General features: G+C 49.6%; 1 protein-coding gene and 1 pseudogene across 1 annotated transcript; both read left to right on the top strand.

Annotated features, from left to right (window-relative positions):
• Nucleotides 1-200: 200 nt before the first annotated feature.
• Nucleotides 201-1,506, top strand: LOC125515143 (disease resistance protein RGA5-like). Its single transcript, XM_048680583.1, has 2 exons — nucleotides 201-877; nucleotides 975-1,506. The coding sequence occupies exons 1-2, from the start codon at nucleotides 471-473 to the stop codon at nucleotides 1,384-1,386; spliced, it is 819 nt and encodes a 272-aa protein (XP_048536540.1). The 5' UTR covers nucleotides 201-470; the 3' UTR covers nucleotides 1,387-1,506.
• A 4,879-nt stretch (nucleotides 1,507-6,385) lies between these two features.
• On the top strand, nucleotides 6,386-23,653 carry LOC125516597 (annotated as a pseudogene).
• The last annotated feature ends 1,193 nt before the right edge of the window (nucleotides 23,654-24,846 follow it).

Consider the following 24,846-nt stretch of genomic DNA (forward strand, 5'->3'; position numbering starts at 1 on the left):
AACTTGCTGACATCTTCATGAAGCCTCTTCCACAACCACAGTTTGTAGGCTGTAGGCGCAATCTTAACTTGCTTTGTACTTCAGGACATAGTTAAGATTGAGGGAGGGTGTTAGACTATATATACACGTAGCCTCTGTATACATGTATTGTAACGTTGTATTGTACCCCTTGGGTACTTCTATAAAATGAGATAGCCGCACCCTAGGTTAGGGTGTCGGGCAATCCCCAAAACATATGTTTTACACCGCTGGCCTACAACCGCATCCCCATATCCCGCTGCACCACCAGTCCACCACCTATTCCACCTCCGGCCGCGGATACGCCACGGCCATCCACCTCTTGAGCTCCGGCTCACCCAGTTGGACTTCTCCGGCACCACTGCAGCTCCTCCCTTCGAATCGCCGTCACGCCCACTTGCAGCACGCGAGCGGATTGCTGAGCCAACACCGGAAGGAGCCTCGGTATTGAGATGTCTGCACCGGTGGTCAGCGCCACCATGGGGGCGATGAACCCCCTCATCGGCAAGCTCGCCGCACTGATGGGTGACGAGTACAAGAAGCTCACAGGGGTGAGGAGACAGGCCTCATTCCTCAAGGATGAGCTCAGCACCATGAAAGCCCTCCTTGAGAAGCTTGAGCTTATGGACGAACTGGATCCCTTGGCCAAGAACTGGAGGGATCATGTGAGGGAGATGTCCTACGACATGGAGAATTGCATTGATGACTTCATGCGAGACCTTGGAGGTGTCGATGCCAAAACAGACTTTATCAAGAAGACGGTTAAACGTCTCAAGACGTTGCGGAAGCGTCATCGTATTGCTGATTGGATGGAAGAGCTCAAGGCCATTGCTTTGCAAGCAAATGAACGACGTATGAGGTACAAATATGGCTTTTTTTAATGTAGGAGCTTCTTGCTCGCAATTTTATGCACATGAAACCCATAAATATCCAGTTTTTCTTGTTCCGATGCAAAGGTACAAGATTTATGATTGTGCCAATTCTACCACTGATGTCGTTCCCATCGATACTCGGATGTTGGCGATCTACAAGCAGGCAGCCGGGCTTGTGGGAATTGATGGCCCAAAGAAAAAGCTTGTGAGTTGGTTGACAGATACTCAGAAAAAAGTCAAGGTGGTGGCTATTGTTGGATTTGGAGGTCTCGATAAAACTACACTTGCCAAACAAGTATATGATACGATCGGAGGGCAATTCAGCTGTACAATATTTTTATCAGTTTCTCAAAGACCTGATATGTCAAGCCTCCTCGGTGGTCTCCTATCGAAGCTTGAGATGAAAGAGAAGTTAACTCACGCTCACGATGTGCAAGACATCGTTGGTCGTCTTAGAGAATATCTCACACATAAGAGCTACTTATTTTTGTTCTGAGTTGACACTGTGCACTTGAGTAGTTATAGAGGTTCAGAGGAGTGTTTCTTTTTTTCTAGAAAAGGAGGATATACCTCTGGCCTTGCATCTGGACAATGCATGCAGCCATTTTATTAATTATTCACAAAGATTGTACAGAGTATACTCCATCTGTCTTAAAATAAGTGTCTCAACTCTAATACAATTTTTTACTAAAATTAGTATAAAGTTAAGACACTTATTTTGGGACGGAGGGAGTACATCATAAGCCTGAAGCCACCATCTTGGCAACACATGTCGCTACTCCTATCCACTTGATGAAGAGGTCCCAAATGTCCGAACCGAATACCAAACAGACATCACACAAAAGCCTAACATCTAAAGCAGGATGCCCCAGCAAAGCCACAATGTCAAGCCGGACTGGGCCACACACCGGTCCAGCGCACTCTCAAAGGTCGGGTCCGCCGTCCTCCACCGATCCATCTCCAGAGCAGGTACTGATGCACTGACCTTACCAAGCATGTCATCGACGCCACCACGGCGTGAGATAATGCCACCATCCTGCACGTATCCATCCACATGCGCCTGTCGCCCAAAATCAGCAACGCCATGCCGCCGGGTCCACCACCGGCCTTGCGGTAGATGTAACACCGATCCTCCTCTTGTCCCCTCTAGCCAACACTAGCTCCAAAACGATGGCCCTGGGAAGGAGAACGACACTGAAGGCGTTGTTATCGTCCGATCCAGTAGACCCGGATCTAGGGTTTCCCCCAAACATCCCGATCGAGTTGACGTGACTTGCAACGACGATGCCATCAGAAGGAAACGATGTCAGAGACGCCGCCATCGTCCGCCAAGACCGTAGTCGGGCACGGTTTTCACCGGAAGCCGCATCGTCCCGATCTCGCGGCTGGCTGGAACCACGCGGAGCTTTGCCATAAAGACGTATGCCGCCGCCGGTACACCGGCTGAGAACCTCCATCCCCTCACCGGAGCCCACATCACGCTACCGACCATCCACGTGAAAAATTGACGACGGATCTGGGTGGGATCCAGATCTGCGGCCGCCGTCATGCCCACCATTGCCAGCAACACCAGCCATGGGGTCATCGGTTGCCGCTCGACACGGCCAGGGAGCCACCCTGGCCGCGACGCGAAGCCCCTAGCACGAGGTGCCCAGCTGCCTCCTCCTGCTTCGGCTCCTTGGCACTGGGTGCCGCCGCCACTATGGCCAACGCCAGCGACAGGATCTTTCGTTGTGGGTTGTGGGGTTGGCGGCGTTGGGATCTGATCGCCCTGGCGCTGCCCTAGGGTAGTGGCAGGAGGGGGTCAGGAGGGCTCGTGCGCGACTCTCCCCTATGGTTTGATCAATCTGGCCTGTACTGAACATGCTCTAAAACTGGGAGAGATTTTCATTTCCCGGCCTCTACACCAACTAAGGATCATACATCCATTTTAGTATGAGTAACAAGATAAAAATGGTCCTCATAATTTTTAAAATGAGTACAAGATATTTCTTGATGAGTGGTTCCACCACACACCAAGCTTGATCCTCAATAATTGGGAGAAAAACCCTGTGCATCACCTGTCAATTCTAGGAATTGAACTCGGGTCGTTAGGATGCACAACCGCATGATCAACCACTGAGACAAGGCTCTCTTTGCAAGGAGGAGTGTTTCTTGACTGGGCAACATGCACACATAGTTCTGACACTCCCAATGCCTTGAATCCCGTTCCGCCCATGCTCGACACCCCCCATGTTGTCATGGGCTCCTGCTCTGGCTTGTTGGAACCAAAGATGGGAGAGAAAGAGGATTTTTTCCAAGAAAATTTGATTGATGTGGAATTACAAGTCAGTAGAAAGTAAAATAGAAAATCCATAAAATAAAAAAGGCGCCACTAGAAGAATGGCATGATCTTCATTTGAGGTAAGTAAAACTACGAGGCCGGGAAGATATGCAAACTTTAGATGGGGGTATGAAAGGGAGAAAATTGACGCTTAATTTGCTCTTATTTCTCCATTGAGTATGTAATTGAAGATGAATTAGAGAGTTACAGCAAAAATTATGGGCCATCAGATATTAATTAGATATTGATCGATGGCTAAGATTAGTTGGATCCGAGAAAATTGGTACTTGTATGGGTACATAAACCTACGGGCTCACATCACTTTCTTTTATTGTATAATAGAAACATGACGTCTTTTTCGTTCAGACGTTTCTAAGATTAGTCAAAAAAAATTGTAGTGTTTTAACACATCACACATTAATTAACTTAGCCTATGCAAGAATGTTATGTGAACATGCTAAATAACGTAAGGAATATCATCTTCTTGCTTGAGTTCTTGTTTAGTTCAGTCTTTGTTTGTGCTTAACTATTACTAGGTTTCAGTGCTTTCATCTTCGACTTACTATCATATCATGATTAAACATATCTAATATGTACAAAAAAATTGAACAGGTACCTTATTGTTGTTGATGACTTGTGGTATCAATCAACATGGAATATCATGAGTTGTATCTTTCCAGAAGTCGGGAATGGAAGTAGAGTAATAGTAACTACACGAGTGGAGGATGTGGCTATTTGGGCGTGTCACAATGATCATGAGTGTGTTTATAGAATGGAACCCCTCAAAGAACAAGACTCAAGAATGTTGTTCTGTAATAGAGTGGTTGGTTCTGGATATGCCTGCCCATCACACTTAAAAGAAGTTTCGGTTGAAATATTGAAGAAGTGTGGAGGGTTGCCACTTGAAATCATCACTATAGCTAGTCTATTAGCTAGTCATCAAACAAGATCGTCAAAGGACGAGTGGGAGAGCATAAGAAATTCTTTGGGCGCCAAGTTTGCCAAAAATCCCACCTTAGAAGAGATGAGGAGTATACTAAACCTTAGCTACATGCATCTTCCTCTTCATCTTCGTCCATGTCTCCTGTATCTTGGCATGTATCCAGAAGACGAAATGGTCATGAGGCATGATCTGGTTCTACAATGGATAGCTGAAGGCCTTGCCAATTGTTCTCATGGGTTGCAGAGTGCATGATATAATGCTTGATCTGATTGTCAACAAGTGTGTGGACCAAAATTTTATCAACGTGGCATATAATTGTGAAGACGTGGCAAAAATGCATGCGTGTGAGTACAAGGTCGGTAGGTTGTCCTTGAAATCAAGCACCAATGATGCAACATTGAGGATCGTTGATACTAGCATGTCACAAGTTCGATCATTTGCACAATTTGGAGACTCCAAGTACACACCTCCTCTTTCACTATTTAAGTACCTTCGGGTGCTGGTGTTTATATTCCCATTTACGAGGAGTACGATAGTCGACCTCACTGCAATCGGTCAACTGTTTCAGCTAAGATATCTGAAGGTTTCTGCGTTCCCGTGCTTCATAGATCTGCCTACTGAAATTCGCGGGCTTGTTCATTTGGAGACGCTGGAAATATCTGGTAATGCACCAAGCATCCCGTCAGATATTGTTTGCTTGCCACGGTTGTCTCGTCTGATCCTTCAGTGTCTTAGTCTTACACGCCTTCCTCAAGGGATTGCCAACATAAAATCATTGCGTGCACTGCACTGTATGGAGAACATCTCGCTAAAGGATATTAAGAGACAGGATTTTCAGCACCCGGGTGCCCCTACACCCTCTATGAATAGTAAATTCATAACAAATTGAAAAAAATCAAAAAAATCTGAAACTTTGAGTAATCGAACATCATGAAACTTTTGATGATCTTGCAAAGTTTTAGCTAAAAATAACATTCGAAGAGCACTCAAATAGAAAAACAAAATCATTGTTCAAAGTTTGTGTAAATTTTTGAGCAGTGATTTTGTTTTTTTTGGTGAGGGCTCCACGAAGGATATTTGTTGCTGAAACATTGCAGGAACATCAAACCTCTGATAATCCTTGATTCCTGAAAGTTTCAGATTTTTTTGATTTGGTTTCAATTTTTTATGAATTTACTGTTCATGAGGGTGTAGGGGCACCCGGGAGCTGTTAAACATTTCTCAGGATATTAATGCCATTGGCGAGCTGACCAGCCTGAGGGAGTTGAGACTTTCTACTAAAGTGGTGGCGGGTGAAGTTGATGCTTTGGTATCCCTAATTGGAAAGCTCCATGACCTAAAATACCTCGCGGTTCGTGCTGAGTCTTCTAAACATCATTGCGACCCGATGTACTCATTATCCAACCCTCCTCTCCATATCGAGGAACTTGATCTATTCGGGTGGACACTGAAGAGAGTTCCCACATGGATTAGTGACCTCCATTTCCTTCTGATCCTGATTTTGCGTGTCGACAACTTGTCCAACGACGAGGTTCATGTTATGGGAAAGCTGCCCTGCCTCGTCCATCTGGATCTACGGGTATACGCTGAAGGCGGGGCCGTAATCTGCACGGGCTTATTCCAAGTGCTGAAAGTCCTTCGTCTCTTCTCTCATGACGATGTGGCACACATGCAGTTTCAGATAGGGCTAATGCCCAGCCTGCGACAGCTCACTCTAGAAGTAAATAATGGCTGGGGTGGTGCTGTGCCTCGAGGCATGGAGCACCTATTGGCCCTCGATCGCATTTCTGTATTTGCCAGAGACGGCGTCAATCACCGTGATGTCGAGTCTGCCTTCAGAAGCGTCGTCGATGTGCACCCAGGACGACCTTCGTTAGAAATAATACCTCCGCATTCCCTCAGTTCTATGAATTTGGTCAAACTTTTTAAAAATTTTATTGGCACTACTTTATGTAACGAAGAGAGTAACATAAATCATCCTTTGTTGTTCAGCTTCTTTTCTTCATTCTTCCCCCAAGTAGAGAATCTGTTTATCATACTCTCTAGTTTTTAGTGTCAGTGTTTGTAATGATTTGGGCGTATCTGAATCTTGGCTACCTGAATACATTTGTTCATGTGTGATCTCAGAGGGCATAACTAAATAGATGATCACACTAACTTACTTATTCAACATGGAAATCTGTCACCTCAGCGAGCCATGTATGGAAAATTCCACATCAATATGCAACTATGCATGGGTGGGAACTCGGCATTCATATTTTACTAGAAGCGGTGGTGTCTTGCAAAGTGCATGATATGATGCTTAATTTGATCATCAGCAAGTGTGCAGACGAAAATTTTATCAGTGTGCCATATAATTGGCAAGATGTTGCAAGAATGCATGCCTTCGAGCACAAGGTTCGTAGATTGTCCTTGAATCCAAGCTCTAATGATGTAGCACCAAGGGTCATTCATACTAGCATGTCACAAGTTCCTCATTTTCACAGTTTGGGGAGTCCAAGTATGCACCTCCACTCTCGCAATTTAAGTACCTTCGGGCTCTGGTGTATGAATTCTCATACAAAAAGGGTACAACACTTGACCTCACTCCTATTGGTCAATTGTTTCAACTAAGGTATTTGAAAGTTGTTGCATTCCAATGCATCGTACATCTCCCTACCGAAATTCGAGAGCTTGTTCATTTGGAGACACTGCAAATAGCTAGCCGATCGGCGCAAAACTTCCCGCAGATATAGTTTTCTTGCCATGATTGTCTCAACTAACCCTTCCAAAGGGCCTCAAGGGATCAAAAGCATTAAATCATTGCGTGCTCTAAACTGCTTTGATATTGGTAAGAGCTCGCTAGAGGATATTGATGGCCTTGGCAAGATGACCAATCTAAGGGTCTTGGTGTTCCTCGGCAAAGTGACGGTGGAGGTAGTTGATGCTTTGGTGTCTTCTATTGGAAAGCTTTGTGACCTCAGATTACTTATTGTCCATGGGGAGCCTTCTAAACATTACTGCAAGGAAGAAAAACTTCGGAAGGTCGTGTCTGGGCGATGGCTCTCGCGTGCGCTGGCTCTGGCGACGCCCTGGTCGCCTCGGCGCCGCCGCCGCTGCCGCCCTCGCCCTTGGCCTCGCCCGCGGCCGGCCCGCCGGCGCCCCCCTCGCCCGATTCCCCGCCGTATCCTCCGGCTGTTCCTCCGCGCGAGTTCTGGGCGGACCTCGCCGAAGCTGCCGATGTGGCTGCGGGCCGCCCCATCGCCTGCCGCGACCGCATCCCGCTCCGCGCTCCGGTCCGGCTGCCTCCATCCGTTCCTGCCGGCGGCCCGACTCCCAGGGGTGGGAGTTCGGCCTCCCGCGGGACCGATCGGCGCCACCGGCGGCCGTCGGGCGCGCTGCCGTCTCCTGGGTCAAAAGGGGACGCCTTGGGGTCTCGGGCCCCTCCCCGGCGGCGTCGTGCTGGCGGCTGGGGCGTTGCCGGCCGCGCCGACCGCGGTGCTGCGCTCGACTCCTGGCGGTCCCCCGTGTTGGCGGCATCCGCCTCTGCTCCGGCCGGCCAGTCGCCGGCGGCGGCGCTCGCGCTCTCGGGCATCCTTGTCCGGAGAGCCCCCTTTCGCCCGTTCATTTCCTCCTTCGGGGCTGCTCCCTCCCTGTCTCCGGCCGGCCGGCGTGCCGTGCCCTGGCCGCGCCGCCCCCGTCCTGCCCCAGCGGCGACCTCCGCGGCGGCGCCTGGGGAAACCCTCATGCCCCGGTTGGTTGCCCTGGGCCAGTCGTTTCGGGCTGCGCTGCTGCTGGGCCTCCCTGGGGCCCAACCAGTCGGGCCTTCCCCCAGGCTGTCGGCTGCTACACCCCCAGGTGGGATGCGGGCCGCCGACCGCTGCGTGGGCCGGCCGTCCAGCCCGGCTGCGCGTGGTGTGGCCCAGCAGCGCCCCCCGGCGTGGTCTGGCCCGTCCCGGTGCTCGATTTGGCCCCCTGTAGGGTTTTCCTGTGCCCCCCATGCCTCGCCCCTCGCTCCCCATCCCGCTGCCACGCAGGCCGCCTCCCTTGTCCCCTCCGGCCGTCGCGTCCCCTCGCCCCCCTCCCCCGTCGGCCATGCCCCGGGACTGGGGCGCTGCCGAGCCCCGCCCGAAGCGGCGTGTGGATGACCGCCGGGATCCTCCGCGCTCCTCCCCCGACGGCCTCCGGCGGGAGGCTGACCTCCGGAGCCAGCTCACCTCCCGCCCGGCTCGTCGTTCCCCTGCTCGCGACTCCCGCGACCCCCGCCGCTCCCCTCCCCGCCAATCACGCCGCTCCCCGGCGCGAGATGACCGCCGTTCACACTCGCCAGCCTGCCGGGATCCGCCTCGGGAGGACTCTCGGGACCGGGCCAACTCGCCTGCCCGGCGCTCCCCTGCCCAAGGCCGGTCACCGACCCGACGCTCGCCGGCCCGTGACAGCCGTGGCTCCCGCCGGCCTTCCCCTCCGCGTCAGGCTCCTCCCGCCTCCGGGTCCACCGCCCCTGAGAACCGGCATTACCAGCCCCCGTGCGCCCAAGCCGCTTTTCCGCCATCTAACGGTGGCAACGGGAACCGTGGGCGCCCGGGCGCTAAGAAGAAGAAGAAGAAGGGGCCGCCTCGCCCTCCACCTGCCGCCTCTCCGCCGCCGTGGTGACCCCGGCCTCGGGTGCCGTCGCCGCCCCCGAGGGTCCACCGTGCTTCAACTGCGGCCTGCCCGGCCACTTCCAGGTGGCTTTCCCCAACCCACCAACCTGCTACCTCTGCAAGGAAGCCAGGCACCCTGCGGTTCTCTGTCCGGAGCGCCCGGTCACGGAGGAGATCATGATGTACGGCCACGGCATCGAGGACATGGGCTTCTTCCACATTGAGGTGCGGGAGCTCCCGCCTCCCTCCCCCTCGCTCCTGGCCCTTGTGACGGTCGTGGGGGGGGGGCGTCGCCACTCCGGAGCTGATCGAGGCCGAGCTCAACCACCTCTGCCGATGCAAGTGGGATTGGCAGGTGACCTCCACCGCGCCCAACGCCTTCTCGGTGATCTTCCCCGACGCCCTGAGCATGGGCCTCTGCACCCGTAGCGACAGCATCACCTTGGCCCTCAACGGGATTGTGGTGAACATCTCCGAGCCGAGGTGGGATCCCAAGGCCGTGGCGGTCCTCGACACTGCTTGGCTCCTCATCGCCGGCCTCCTAGACGTGGCCCGGTCTGAGCGGGTCATTCGCAGTATGTCCAAGATCCTGGGCAAGGTGGTGGTGGTCGACGAGCTCTCTCTGCGCAAGGAGGAGGAGGTCCGGGTCAAGGTGAAATGCCTGGACACCTCCAAGCTCCACACCACGCTTCGGGTCTTCTTCAACGACGACGGATACGACCTCACCATCTGCCCCGAGCCGCCGAACCACATCGGCCGCCCCCGCCTCTTCGCCGACAGCCTCCAGGGGGCGGGCCCGCGGATGCCAATGGCTCCCACCACCGGCGCCCCCGCCACTCCCGCTTCGACGACCACGAGGAGGACGACGACATCTCTGAGCGCTCCCGCTCCCCGTCTCGTGAGCCCGCCAACCCCCCCTCGGGTCACGGCGGCTCCGGGCAGGGCCGCACCCGAGTGTCTGCCGCTGACCTCGCGGTGGCTCTTCAGCTGGCCGCACCCCCAGTGGCGCCCTCTCCCCCTGCCTCGGAGTCGGCCAGTGACATCTCGAGTGTTGGTCTGCTCGTCGTGCCCCCCTCGTCGCCCCGTTCTCCGTCCGCCGACTCCGCTCGCCGCTCCTCTCCATTGGATCCGGAACCACCGTCCCCCCCGGCCCCGACCCCTCCGGACCTCACGGGTGGTGACGGTGGGACCCCTCCCCTCGGAGAGCCCTCTCCGGTGCTCCCGCCTGTGGGGGATGCGTCTGGTGACACCCTGGTGCTTGTCGCCCCGCTTCCCCCGCTGGTGGCCCCCGACGCCCACCCCACTTCCCCTGCCTCCCCGGCTTCGGCGGTGGCCGTGGTCATCACCACTCCGGTCTCCGGGATCCCTCCCCAGATGGTGGCGTACACCAGGCGGCCCCGCTCCTCCTCGACGCCGGTGATGGCGTCTCGCCGCAGCGCCCGCCTCGATGCATCCCGCCCGGCCGATGCCTCAGTTCCATCCATCGCCGAGCGTGCTGAGATCCATGCGGCTGCCCGGAACCTCGAGTCAGGTGTGGATTCCGCCCTCCCCAGTTCGTCATGTTGTTCCTTTTCCGCGCTTGAGGTCGTTCCTCTTGGACACCTTGCCAAGGTGGCCACTGACTCGGCCATCGTTTTCAGGGGGGAAGTGGGTCCCCCTTAGAGAAGATCGCGGCCATTAGGGCTCGCGAGATCCTGGATGGTATGCTGGCTGAGACTCGGGCTCGCCTGCGTAGGACCCCTGAGGACCAGACTGCCCGTACCGCTGTTCAGGCCCCTCCGGTGGTCGACGGGGCTATTCGTGGGCGCACTCGGTCCCGCACTGCTGCTCTCCGCGTCCAAAGCGCATCTCGTGTCCTGGGGTCAAGCAACCCCCCGATGGGGGCTTAGATGCGGGCCCTTTTTTGGAACATCCGCGGCTTCGGTCATGATGGCCGACGCCGCCAACTAGTCGAATACATGCGCGACGAAAACATTGACATCATTGCGATCCAGGAAACCTTGCGTACTGCGTTCTCCCTCCATGAGCTTGACTGCCTCAGCTCTCACCTCTTCGCCTGGCATTGGCTCCCTTCTAGTGGGACCACGGGCCACTCCGGTGGAATCCTTTTAGGGGTTAAGGATGCCACCTTCGAGGTGGGCGGCATGGACCGGGGCGAATTCTTTGTTAGCATGGAGATTCTTGAGCGAGCTCTGAACTTCAAATGGGAGGTCGTGATTGTCTATGGTCCGGCGGATCACCGCCGTTCCCCGACCTTCCTTGCGGAGCTCCACCAAAAGATCTCCGCCTCCCTCCTCCCAGTAGTTGTGGGTGGAGATTTTAACCTCATCCGTTCTCCTGACGAGAAGAATAATGATAGGATTAACCTCCCCTGGATGTAGTTGTTCAACGACTGGATCGCGGAGCTCGGCCTGCGGGAGATCAAGCGGACGGGGGCGTGATTCACCTGGACTAACCGCCAGGCCGACCCGACGCGATCCGTCATGGATCGTGTCCTAGTTTCCCCGGAGTGGGAATTGAGGTGCCCCCTGACCTCGCTCCGGGCGATTACCCGGATTGGGTCTGACCACGTCCCTCTCCTCCTATCCTCTGCGGACGAGCGCCCCCCCTCCCGCCGCGGTTTAGGTTTGAGTCCTTTTGGCTCAACCAGGCCGGCTTTCGGGATGCGGTCTCTGCTTGTTGGACTCTTGCTCGCGCCTCTCCCCATCGCTCCATGTCCGTCGTTGACTCATGGCACTTCTGCGCCAAGCTCGCCCGCCAATTCATGAAGGGCTAGGGCGCTAATCTTGGCCGTGACCTCCGCGAGCGTAAAAGATCTCTCATGTTGGCTATTCAGGCTCTGGACGCCCGGGCCGACTCCTCCGGGCTCTCCCCAGATGAGTGGATGCTGAGATATGATCTTGAGGGTCAACTCTCCTCCATCTACACAGATGAGGAGGCATACTGGAGGTTGCGTGGTACCCAAAGATGGGTGCTCCGCTGCGATGCGAACATTGCATATTTCCAGGCGGTTGCGAATGGTCGACGCCGGAGAAATTCCATCCACTGCTTGTGGGAGGATGACGCCCCCCTTATCCGCCCCGCGGCCATACGGGCTCATGTAGACGGCTTCTACAAAGCCCTCTTTACCCCCACCCCTCGAGGTGGGGCTAGTCTCACCCCCGACACTTGGACGGGGGTGGAGTTGGTTTCCGACGAGGCCAACGCGGCCCTTGTTTCCCCCTTTGCCGAAGAAGAGGTACTCGCAGCCATAAGGAATGAGCCCCTCCTCGGCCCCGGGTCCGGATGGCTTGCCCGTTACGTTCTTTAAAATGTTCTGGTAGACAATCAAACCTGAGGTCATGGCCCTCTTCAAGGAGTTCTATTCAGGCTCTATGGACCTTGGACGCCTCAATTATGGGATCATTACCCTCATCCCAAAGGTTCCGGGTGCCTCTGATATTCACCAGTTCCGTCTCGTCACCGTGATTAACGTGATATTCCGGATCCTGGCCAAAGGGTACGCCAATAGGGTGACCCTGCTTGCTAACTCGATCACTCACCCGAACCAATCGGCCTTCATCCAAGGCCGGTTTATTTTAGATGGCGTGTTGGTCTTCCATGAAGTCCTTCACGAAGTTCGGGTGAAACAACATCGCGTTGTCTTCCTGAAGCTGGACTTTCATAAAGCTTAGGATACTGTGCACTGGCCTTTCCTTCGGGAAGTGCTGCTTCGTAAGGGCTTTGACGACCGCTGGGTGACTCGCGTGATGCAATTAGTCTCATGTGGGCGGACCGCGGTGAACATCAACGGCGAGATTGGGCCATACTTCCCCACTCTCTATGGGGTGCGTCAGGGTGCCGGCCATTCCTGTTCAACATGGTGGTCAATGCTCTGGCCGCCATCCTGGACAAAGCCAAGGGTGCCGGCCATATTCACGGCATTGTCCCCCACCTAGTCGGAGGGGGAGGGGTCTCTCTCCTTCAATACGCGGATGACATCATAATAATGGTTGAAGGTTCTACTCAGGACGTGGCTAACCTGAAGTTCCTCCTCATGTGCTTCCAGCAGATGTCGGGCCTAATGATCAACTTCGATAAGAGCGAAGTGATGGTTCTTGGTTACCCTCCGGTGGAAGCTCAGGCTATCCCTGACCGACTTAACTGTCGGCTGGGTTCTTTCCCCATGACCTACCTGGGGATCCCCATTAGTGATTCGCGCCTCACCGTGGCGGACCTGCGCCCCATGGTGACCCGTATGCAACATCGCGTCGAGCCTTGGAAAGGGCGCTGGCTATCGAAGGCTGCGCGTGTGATTCTCATCAACTCCTCTCTCGCCAGCCTTCTTTGGTACCTCATGAGCTTTTATAGCCTCCATGAAATGCTGCACACGAAAATTGCCAAGTACCAATCTAGGTTCTACTGGGCTGGCGAGGATGATAGACAGAATTACCATATGGTCAGTTGGCCGGACATATGTAAACCCAAGGACCAGGGGGTCTGGGGATTTTGTCCTCCCGACGCATGAACATCGCCCTCCTGACCCGGTGGCTATGGCGTATTGCTAATGGTGACGGAGGGCTTTGGCTCACCATCATCCGGAACAAGTACCTCCGTGGATAGCCTCTGGCTTTCTATCAGCGTTCGGGCGGATCCCAGTTTTGGTAGGCCGTCATTCAGCTGCTCCCTGTGCTTCGCATTGGCATGTCCATCTCGGTTGGGTCTGGGTCCGCGACCCTGTTCTGGTTTGATTGGTGGATCGGCGATACCCCTCTGGCCGCCCGCTTTCCCGAGCTCCTCGCCATTGCTGTTGACCCGCGGGTTTCTGTTGAGACGGTCCTTATTGACTTAGGGCGCCTCGCGTTTCGCCGCCCTTTTGGCCCACCCGAAGTGTGTTGGGGAACGTAGTAATTTCAAAAAAATTCCTACGCACACGCAACATCATGGTGATGCATAACAACGAGAGGGGAGAGTGTGATCTACGTACCCTCGTAGACCGACAGCGAAAGCGTTATGACAACGCGGTTGATGTAGTCGTACGTCTTCACGGCCCGACCGATCAAGCACCGAAACTACGGCACCTCCGAGTTTTAGCACACGATCAGCTCGATGACGATCCCCGGACTCCGATCCAGCAAAGTGTCGGGGAAGAGTTCCGTCAGCACGATGGCGTGGTGACGATCTTGATGTTCTACCGTCGCAGGGCTTCGCCTAAGCACCGCTACAATATTATCGAGGAGTATGGTGGAAGGGGGCACCGCACATGGCTAAGAAAACGATCACGTGGATCAACTTGTGTGTCTAGGGGTGCCCCCTGCCCCCGTATATAAAGGAGCAAGGGGAGGAGGCCGGCCGGCCCTAGGGCGCGCCAAGGAGGAGGAGTCCTCCTCCTAGTAGGAGTAGGACTCCCCTCTTTCCTACTCCTACTAGGAGGGGGAAAGGAAGGGGGAGAGGGAGAAGGAAAGGGGGCACCCCCCCTCTCCTAGTCCAATTCGGACCAGAGGGGGAGGGGCCGCGCGGCCCACCCTGGCCGCCCCTCTCTCTCTCCACTAGGGCCCATAAGGCCCATTACTTCTCCCGGGGGGTTCCGGTAACCCTCCGGCACTCCGGTTTTCTCCGAAATCACCCGGAACACTTCCGGTCTCCGAATATAGCCGTCCAATATATCAATCTTTATCTCTCGACCATTTCGAGACTCCTCGTCATGTCCGTGATCACATCCGGGACTCCGAACTAACTTCGGTACATCAAAACTCATAAACTCATAATATAACTGTCATCGAAACCTTAAGCGTGTGGACCCTACGGGTTCGAGAATAATGTAGACATGACCGAGACACGTCTCCGGTCAATAACCAATAGCGGAACCTGGATGCTCATATTGGCTCCCACATATTCTACGAAGATCTTTATCGGTCAGACCGCATAACAACATACGTTGTTCCCTTTGTCATCGGTATGTTACTTGCCCGAGATTCGATCGTTGGTATCTCAATACCTAGTTCAATCTCGTTACCGGCAAGTCTCTTTACTCGTTTCGTAATACATCATCTCGCAACTAACTTATTAGTTGCAATGCTTGCAAGGCTTATGTGATGTGCATTACCTAGAGGGCCCAGAGATACCTCTTCGACAATCGGAGTGACAAATCCTAATCTCGAAATATGCCAACCCAACATTTACCTTTGGAGACACCTGTAGAGCTCCTTTATAATCACCCAGTTACGTTGTGACGTTTGGTAGCACAAAAAGTGTTCCTCCGGCAAACGGGAGTTGCATAATCTCATAGTCATAGGAACATGTATAAGTCATGAAGAAAGCAATAGCAACATACTAAACGATCGGGTGCTAAGCTAATGGAATGGGTCATGTCAATCACATCATTCTCTTAATAATGTGATCTCGTTAATCAAATGATAACACATGTCTATGGTTAGGAAACATAACCATCTTTGATTAACGAGCTAGTCAAGTAGAGGCATACTAGTGACACTCTATTTGTCTATGTATTCCCACATGTATTATGTTTCCGGTTAATACAATTCTAGCATGAATAATAAACATTTATCATGATATAAGGAAATAAATAATAGCTTTATTATTGCCTCTAGGGCATATTTCCTTCAGTCTCCCACTTGCACTAGAGTCAATAATCTAGTTCACATCGCCATGTGATTTAACATCAATAATTCACATCTTTATGTGGTTAACACCCATAGTTCACATCGATATGTGACCAACACCCAAAGGGTTTACTAGAGTCGGTAATCTAGTTCACATCGCTATGTGATTAACACCCAAAGAGTACTAAGGTGTGATCATGTTTTTCTTGTGAGATAATTTTAGTCAACGGGTCTGTCATATTCAGATCCGTAAGTATTTTGCAAATTTCTATGTCAACAATGCTCTGCATGGAGCTATTCTAGCTAATTGCTCCCACTTTCAATATGTATCCAGATTGAGACTTTGAGTCATCTGGATCAGTGTCAAAACTTGCATCGACGTAACTCTTTACGACGAACCTTTTGTCACCACCATAATCGAGAAACATATCCTTATTCAACTAAGGATAATTTTGACCACTGTCCAGTGATCTACTCCTAGATCACTATTGTACTCCCTTGCCAAAATCAGTGTAGGGTATACAATAGGTACACCGCATGGCATACTTTATAGAACCTATGATTGAGGCATAGGGAATGACTTTCACTCTCTTTCTATCTTCTGCCGTGGTCGGGCTTTGAGTCTTACTCAATTTCACAGCTTGTTACACAGGCAAGAACTCTTTCTCTAACTGTTCCATTTTGAACTACTTCAAAATCTTTTCAAGGTATGTACTCATTGAAAAAACTTATCAAGTGTCTTGATCTATCTTTATAGATCTTGATGCTCAATATGTAAGCAGCTTCACCGAGGTCTTTCTTTCAAAAACTCCTTTCAAATACTCCTTTATGCTTTGCAGAATAATTCTACATTATTTCCGATCAACAATATGTCATTCACATATACTTATCAGAAATGTTGTAGTGCTCCCACTCATTTTCTAGTAAATACAGGCTTCACCGCAAGTCTGTATAAAACTATATGCTTTGATCAACTTATCAAAGCGTATATTCCAACTCCGAGATGCTTGCACCTGTCCATAGATGGATCGCTGGAGCTTGCATATTTTGTTAACACCTTTAGGATCGACAAAACCTTCTAGTTGCATCGTATACAACTCTTCTTTAATAAATCCATTAAGGAATGCAGTTTTGTTTATCCATTTGCCAGATTTCATAAAATGCGGCAATTGCTAACATGATTCGGACAGACTTAAGCATAGATACGAGTGAGAAACTCTCATCATAGTCAACACCTTGAACTTGCCGAAAACCTTTTGCGACAATTCTAGCTTTGTAGATAGTAACACTACTATCAGCGTCCATCTTCCTATTGAAGATCCATTTATTTTCTATGGCTTGCCGATCATCGGACAAATCCATCAAAGTCCATACTTTGTTCTCATACAGGATCATATCTCAGATTTCATGGCCTCAAACCATTTTGTGGAATCTGGGCTCATCATCGCTTCCTCATAGTTCGCAAGCTCGTCATGGTCTAGTAACATGACTTCCAGAACAGGATTACCGTACCACTCTAGTGCGGATCTCACTCTGGTTTACCTACGAGATTCGGTAGTAACTTGATCTGAAGTTACATGATCATCATCATTATCTTCCTCACTAATTGGTGTAGTAGTCACAAGAACAGATTTCTGTGATGAACTACTTTCCAATAAGGGAGCAGGTACAGTTACCTCATCAAGTTCTACTTTCCCCCCACTCACTTCTTTCGAGAGAAACTCCTTCTCTAGAAAGGATCCATTCTTAGCAATGAATAACTTGCCTTCGGATATGTGATAGAAGGTTTACCCAACATTTTCTTTTGGGTATCCTATGAAGATTTACTTCTCCGATTTGGGTTCGAGCTTATCATGTTGAAACTTTTTCACATAAGCATTGCAGTCCCAAACTTTAAGAAACGACAACTTTGGTTTCTTGCCAAACCACAGTTCATACGGTGTCATCTCAACGGATTTAGATGGTGCCCATTTTTTTAACGTGAATGCAGCTGTCTCTAATGCATAACCCCAAAACTTTAGTGGTAAATCAGTAAGAAACATCATAGAGTGCACTATATCCAATAAAGTACGGTTATGACATTCGGACACACCATTATGCTGTGGTATTCCAGGTGGCATGAATTTGTGAAACTATTCCACATTGTTTTAATTAAAGACCAAACTCGTAACTCAAATATTCGTCTCCGCGATCAGATCGTGGAAACCTTATCTTCTTGTCACGATGATTTTCCACTTCACTCTGAAATTCTTTGAACTGTTCAAATGTTTCAGACTTATGTTTCATCAAGTAGATATACCCATATCTACTTAAATCATCTATGAAGGTCAGAAAATAACAATACCCGCCGCGAGCTTCAACACTCATCGGATCGCATACATCAGTATGCATTATTTCCAATAAGTCAGTTGCTCGCTCCATTGTTCCGGAGAACGGAGTCTTTAGTCATCTTGCCCATAAGACATGGTTCGCAAGCACCAAGTGATTCATAATCAAGTGATTCCAAAATCCCATCAGCATGGAGTTTCTTCATGCACTTTACACCAATATGACCTAAACGGCAGTGCCACAAATAAGTTGCACTATTATTATTAACTTTGCATCTTTTGGTTTCAATATTATAAATATGTGTATCACTACGGTCGAGATCCAATGAACCATTTTCATTGGGTGTGTAACCATATAAGGTTTTATTCATGTAAACAGAACAACAATTTATTCTCTTACTTAAATGAATAACCGTATTACAATAAACATGATCAAATTATATTCATGCTCAACGCAAACACCAAATAACACTTATTTAGGTTCAACACTAATCCCGAAAGTATAGGGAGTGTGCGATGATGATCATATCAATCTTGGAACCACTTCCAACACACATCGTCACTTTACCCTTAACTAGTCTATGTTCATTCTGCAATTCCCGTTTCGAGTTACTACTCTTAGCAACTGAACCAGTATCAAATACCGAGGGGTTGCTACGAACACTAGTAAAATACACATCAATAATCTGTATATCAAATATACCTTTGTTCACTTTGCCATCCTTCTTATCCGCCAAATACTTGGGGCGGTTCCGCTTCCAGTGACCAGTCCCTTTACAGTATAAGCACTTAGTCTCAGGCTTAGGTCCAGACTTGGGCTTCTTCACTTGAGCAGCAACTTGCTTGCCGTTCTACTTGAAGTTCCCCTTCTTCCCTTTGCCCTTTTCTTGAAACTAGTGGTCTTATCTATCATCAACACTTGATATTTTTCTTGATTCCTACCTTCGTTGATTTCAGCATTACGAAGAGCTTGAGAATCGTTTCCGTTATCCCTTGCATATCATAGTTCATCACGAAGTTCTACTAACTTGGTGATGGTGACTAGAGAATTCTATCAATCACTATTTTATCTGGAAGATTAACTCCCACTTGATTCAAGTGATTGTAGTACCCAGTCAATCTGAGCACATGCTCACTGCTTGAGCTATTCTCCTCCATCTTTTAGCTATAGAACTTGTTGGAGACTTCATATCTCTCAACTCGGGTATTTGCTTGAAATATTAACTTCAACTCCTGGAACATCTCATATGGTCCATGATGTTCAAAACGTCTTTGAAGTCCCGATTCTAAGCCGTTTAAGCATGGTGCACTAAACTATCAAGTAGTCATCATATTGAGCTAGCCAAACGTTCATAACGTCTGCCTCTACTCCTGCAATAGGTCTGTCACCTAGCGGTGCATAAAAGACATAATTCTTATGTGCAGCAATGAGGATAATCCTCAGATTACGGATCCAATCCGCATCATTGCTACTAACATTTTTCAACATAATTTTTCTCTAGGAACACAATAAACTGGGAGCAACATCGCGAGCTATTGATCTACAACATAGATATGCTAATACTACCAGGACTAAGTTCATGATAAATTTAAGTCCAATTTAATCATATTACTTGAGAACTCCCACTTAGATAGACATCCCTCTAATCCTCTAAGTGATCACGTGATCCAAATCAACTAAACCATGTCCGATCATCACATGAGATGGAGTAGTTTCAATGGTGAACATCACTATGTTGATCATATCTACTATATGATTCACGCTCGACCTGTCGGTTTCCGTGTTTCGAGGCCATATCTGTTATATGCTAGGCTCGTCAAGTTTAACCTGAGTATTCCGCGTGTGCAACTGTTTTGCACCCGTTGTATTTGAACGTAGAGCCTATCACACCCGATCATCACGTGGTGTCTCAGCACGAAGAACTTTCGCAACGGTGCATACTCAGGGAGAACACTTGTACCTTGATAATTAGTGAGAGATCATCTTATAAAGTTACCGTCGAACTAAGCAAAATAAGATGTATAAAAGATAAACATCATATGCACTCAAAATATGTGACATGATATGGCCATCATCATCTTGTGCCTTTGATCTCCATCTCCAAAGTATCGTCATGATCTCCATCGTCACCGGCATGACACTATGATCTCCATCATCTTGATCTATATCAATGTGTCGTCACATGGTTGTCTCGCCAACAATTGCTCTTGCAACTATTGCTATCGCATAGCGATAAAGTAAAGCAATTATTTGGTGCTTGCATCTTATGCAATAGAGAGATAACCATAAGACTTTTGCCTGTTGCCGATAACTTCAACAAAACATGATCATCTTATACAACAACTTATATCTCATCACGTCTTGATCATATCACATCACAACATGCCCTGCAAAAACAAGTTAGACGTCCTCTACTTTGTTGTTGCAAGTTTTACGTGGCTGCTACGGGCTTTAGCAAGAACCGTTCTTATCTACGCATCAAAACCACAACGATAGTTTGTCAAGTTGGTGCTGTTTTAACCTTCGCAAGGACCGGGCGTAGCCACACTTGGTTCAACTAAAGTTGGAGAAACTGACACCCGCCAGCCACCTGTGGGTAAAGCACGTCGGTAGAACCAGTCTCGCGTAAGCGTACGCGTAATGTCGGTCCGGGCCGCTTCATCCAACAATACCGCCGAACCAAAGTATGACATGCTGGTAAGCAGTATGACTTATATCGCCCACAACTCATTTGTGTTCTACTCGTGCACAACATCAACACATAAAACCTGGCTCGGATGCCACTTTTGGGAACGTAGTAATTTCAAAAAAATTCCTACGCACACGCAAGATCATGGTGATGCATAGCAACGAGAGGGGAGAGTGTGATCTACGTACCCTCGTAGACCGACAGCAGAAGCGTTATGACAACGCGGTTGATGTATTCGTACGTCTTCACGGCCCGACCGATCAAGCACCGAAACTACGGCACCTCCGAGTTTTAGCACACGTTCAGCTCGATGACGATCCCCAGACTCCGATCCAGCAAAATGTCGGGGAAGAGTTCCGTCAGCACGACAGCGTGATGACGATCTTGATGTTCTACCATCGCAGGGCTTCGCCTAAGCACCGCTACAATATTATCGAGGAGTATGGTGGAAGGGGGCACCACACACGGCTAAGAAAACGATCACGTGGATCAACTTGTGTGTCTAGGGGTGCCCCCTGCCCCCGTATATAAAGGAGCAAGGGGAGGAGGCCGGCCGGCCCTAGGGTGCGCCAAGGAGGAGGAGTCCTCCTCCTAGTAGGAGTAGGACTCCCCTCTTTCCTACTCCTACTAGGAGGGGGAAAGGAAGGGGAGAGGGAGAAGGAAAGGGGGCGCCGCCCCCCTCTCCTAGTCCAATTCGGACCAGAGGGGGAGGGGGCGCGCGGCCCACCCTGGCCGCCCCTCTCTCTCTCCACTAGGGCCCATAAGGCCCATTACTTCTCCCGGGGGGTTCCGATAACCCTCCGGCACTCCGGTTTTCTCCGAAATCACCCGAAACACTTCCGGTGTCCGAATATAGCCGTCCAATATATCAATCTTTATGTATCGACCATTTTGAGACTCCTCGTCATGTCCGTGATCACATCCGGAACTCCGAACTAACTTCGGTACATCAAAACTCATAAACTCATAATATAACTGTCATCGAAACCTTAAGCGTGCGGACCGTACGGGTTCGAGAACAATGTAGACATGACCGAGACACGTCTCCGGTCAATAACCAATAGCGGAACCTGGATGCTCATATTGGCTCCCACATATTCTACGAAGATCTTTATCGGTCAGACCGCATAACAACATACGTTGTTCCCTTTGTCATCGGTATGTTACTTGCCCGAAATTCGATCGTCGGTATCTCAATACCTAGTTCAATCTCGTTACCGGCAAGTCTCTTTACTCATTTCGTAATACATCATCTCGCAACTAACTTATTAGTTGCAATGCTTGCAAGGCTTATGTGATGTGCATTACCTAGAGGGCCCAGAGATACCTCTCCGACAATCGGAGTGACAAATCCTAATCTCGAAATATGCCAACCCAACATTTACCTTTGGAGACACCTGTAGAGCTCCTTTATAATCACCCAGTTATGTTGTGACGTTTGGTAGCACACAAAGTGTTCCTCCGGAAAACGGGAGTTGCATAATCTCATAGTCATAGGAACATGTATAAGTCATGAAGAAAGCAATAGCAACATACTAAACGATCGGGTGCTAAGCTAATGGAATGGGTCATGTCAATCACATCATTCTCTTAATAATGTGATCCCGTTAATCAAATGATAACACATGTCTATGGTTAGGAAACATAACCATCTTTGATTAACGAGCTAGTCAAGTAGAGGCATACTAGTGACACTCTGTTTGTCTATGTATTCACACATGTATTATGTTTCCGGTTAATACAATTCTAACATGAATAATAAACATTTATCATGATATAAGGAAATAAATAATAGCTTTATTATTGCCTCTAGGGCATATTTCCTTCAAAGTGGCCGCCTGGGATGCCCTCCTCGAGGACATCGCCCTTCTCCCGATGAACGTCACCGACACCCCGGACGCCATCTCTTGGCGCCTAGAATCTTCCGGACGCTTCTCTACTAAGTCCCTATACGCGGCCATCGCGCCTTCGCCCGCCCCCGAGCCCTTCAGTTTGATCTGGGATATCCGCTTGCCACTGAAGATTAGGATCTTCCTTTGGCAATGGATCCATGGACGCCTCCCCTCCGGAGTCAAAGTCCTCAAGCGTAACGGACCTGGAGATGGGCTTTTCCCCCTGTGCGGCACGGTGGAGGACGCTAACCACATCTTCTTCGCGTGCTCCACGGCCCAGTTTCTTTGGTCCAGTTTCCGCGAGACGGTTGGTGGACAGTGGTGCAATTCCAATTTCCCCGACCTTCTCGCAGAGATCCATGCCTCCCCCATCGCTACCGACATATCCGTTGGCTCTGCATAGGGGTCCTCGCCTGGACGCTGTGGACTGTCCGCAATAAGCTTGTCATCCAAAAGGTCACTCTCAGACGTGCTACTGACGCCATTTTTAAAATGTGTGGGTACCTGCAGCTTTGGCGGCCGCTTAGCCGCCCTCAGGATCGGGACGTCATCAACACCCTCCTCGCCGACCTTCGATCGCTCGCCTTCCGCTTGGCGCCACCGCTTCCCCCCCCCCCCCCCCCCCCCCCCAGCCCGACTAGATGCAGTCGTTTATTTCTGTTCTAGGGCTTGTTGAGCTGTGCCCTCAGCATTAACCCTTATGGATCCTGTGTTCTGTATGAACTTGGTGTGTGTGTGTTTGAACCTCTGTGGATTGTTGGCTTGGCCATGTGCTTTATAATATAAAGCGGGACGAAAGCCTTTTTCGGTAAACATTACTGCGACCTGTGATATACTCATTGTCCAACCCTCCTCTCCATATCGAGAAAATTTATCTACGAGGGTGCTTGTTGAAGAGAATTCCCAATTGGATTGGCGACCTCCATTGCCTTGGTAGCCTGTCCTTGTCGGTTGAGCATTTGTCGACTGAAGAGGTTAATGTTGTTGGAAAGCTGCCCTCCCTCGTCAAACTATGTCTCTGGGTGACACATATCACTGAAGATAGTGGTGCTGCCATAGCCTGCACAGGATTATTCCCAATCCTAGAGGACCTTCGACTCTTCTCTGAAGATGGTGATGATGCATGGAGTTCGAGGCAGGGGTGATGCCCAACCTACGGCTGCTCGGCCTGGAAATATGTGACAGCTGGGGTGGTGCTATGCCAGTACGCATGGAACACTTGCTGGCACTCGAGCACATCCGTATAGGTGTGAGATCCTCCATCGACAAGCGACGTGATGTCGAGACTGCCTTCTGGACTGCTGCAGATGTGCACCCAAAACGCCCTTCCATTACAATGTTCACTTGATCGGCATTCTCTATAAATAATCCTTTGTTTTTTTACTCATTTATAAAATTATTCCGTCTATTTACCGTGCAGGGATTCTGTTTGTCAGTTAGTTACGCAGCATACATTGTACGTACTCAATTAACCACGCAGAGTTTTGAGATATTTGGTCGTATATATGTAGATCTTGACCGCCTAAATATTGTTCCTGCATGATCTGAATAGACATGTAATCTCTACAGCTTGCTGTATATGCAGATGGCCACTTGGTTGTCCACTTTAACTGTTCCTTTGAAAAATAAAAGTAGAGTGTATGCAAGCGCTGGATATTGATAGAGTTGTTAATGTTTGCAACTAAACAAAGAGATGTGTTTATATTTGCAACTAAGAGCATGCTTGGATCCAAGGGACTATTTTTAGTCTGACTAAAAATAGTCTCTTTTAGAGGCTAAAGTTCCAAGCACGCCTGACTAAAGAGAGGCTAGGACTAGTCTTGAGGCTAAAAAAATTTAGTCATAGAAAACCTACTAAAATATGTATTAGCCCTCTCTCTCCTCATTTAATTCCTCTCCTTGAACACATGCGAGTTTTGGATTGGAGGGTTTGAAGGATAATAAATGCTCAATAACTTGATTTTAGTCTCTTTAGTATTTGGATCCAAGCATGGGTGAGGCTAGCAAGTTTTAGTCCCACTACTTTTAGTCATGGGACTAAAACGTATCCAAGCACCCTCTAAACAAAGCTAATGAATGCGGCTGGTAGAGAAAATTGATGAATCATCTGCATCCTCCTTGATTTGGTTAATCCTCTGCACTATATCTATGTGAAGCACTGTAGCTCACAAGCTATATGTAACCATCAAGTTACAGAATATTCAAGATAACATGTGAAATATGGCTACTTGCTATCTCGGTGTAATTATGAATTCATAACCAATTCCAAATGCTGTAATAGGAACACTCTGAAGAGAGACAAACAAGTGGTTTTGACTGGTTTATTTACATAAACGCTTATGATAGATGCACCATGCTAGAGCCCAAAGTATCGACATAGGGAGTACAACCACTTCGTTCAAATCATTCAAATTGTAAGACGGAAGCTTATGTGGCTATATCAACACTCTGAAGAGAGATAGAAGAGTTGGTTTTGACTCTGCTTTACTAAGATGAAAGCTTAGATAAGATCGATGCACCATTCTGAACTCTGAAGCATGACATCAGGAGCACAATA

This window comes from Triticum urartu, chromosome 6 (assembly GCF_003073215.2).
Source record: "Triticum urartu cultivar G1812 chromosome 6, Tu2.1, whole genome shotgun sequence".
Classification (NCBI taxonomy): domain Eukaryota; kingdom Viridiplantae; phylum Streptophyta; class Magnoliopsida; order Poales; family Poaceae; genus Triticum; species Triticum urartu.

Coding starts and splice junctions, on each gene's coding strand:
- LOC125515143 (XM_048680583.1), top strand. CDS start 471: ATGTCTGCACCGGTGGTCAGCGCCACCATGGGGGCGATGAACCCCCTC. Junction 878..974: donor GCAAATGAACGACGTATGAG/GTACAAATATGG, acceptor TCCGATGCAAAG/GTACAAGATTTATGATTGTG.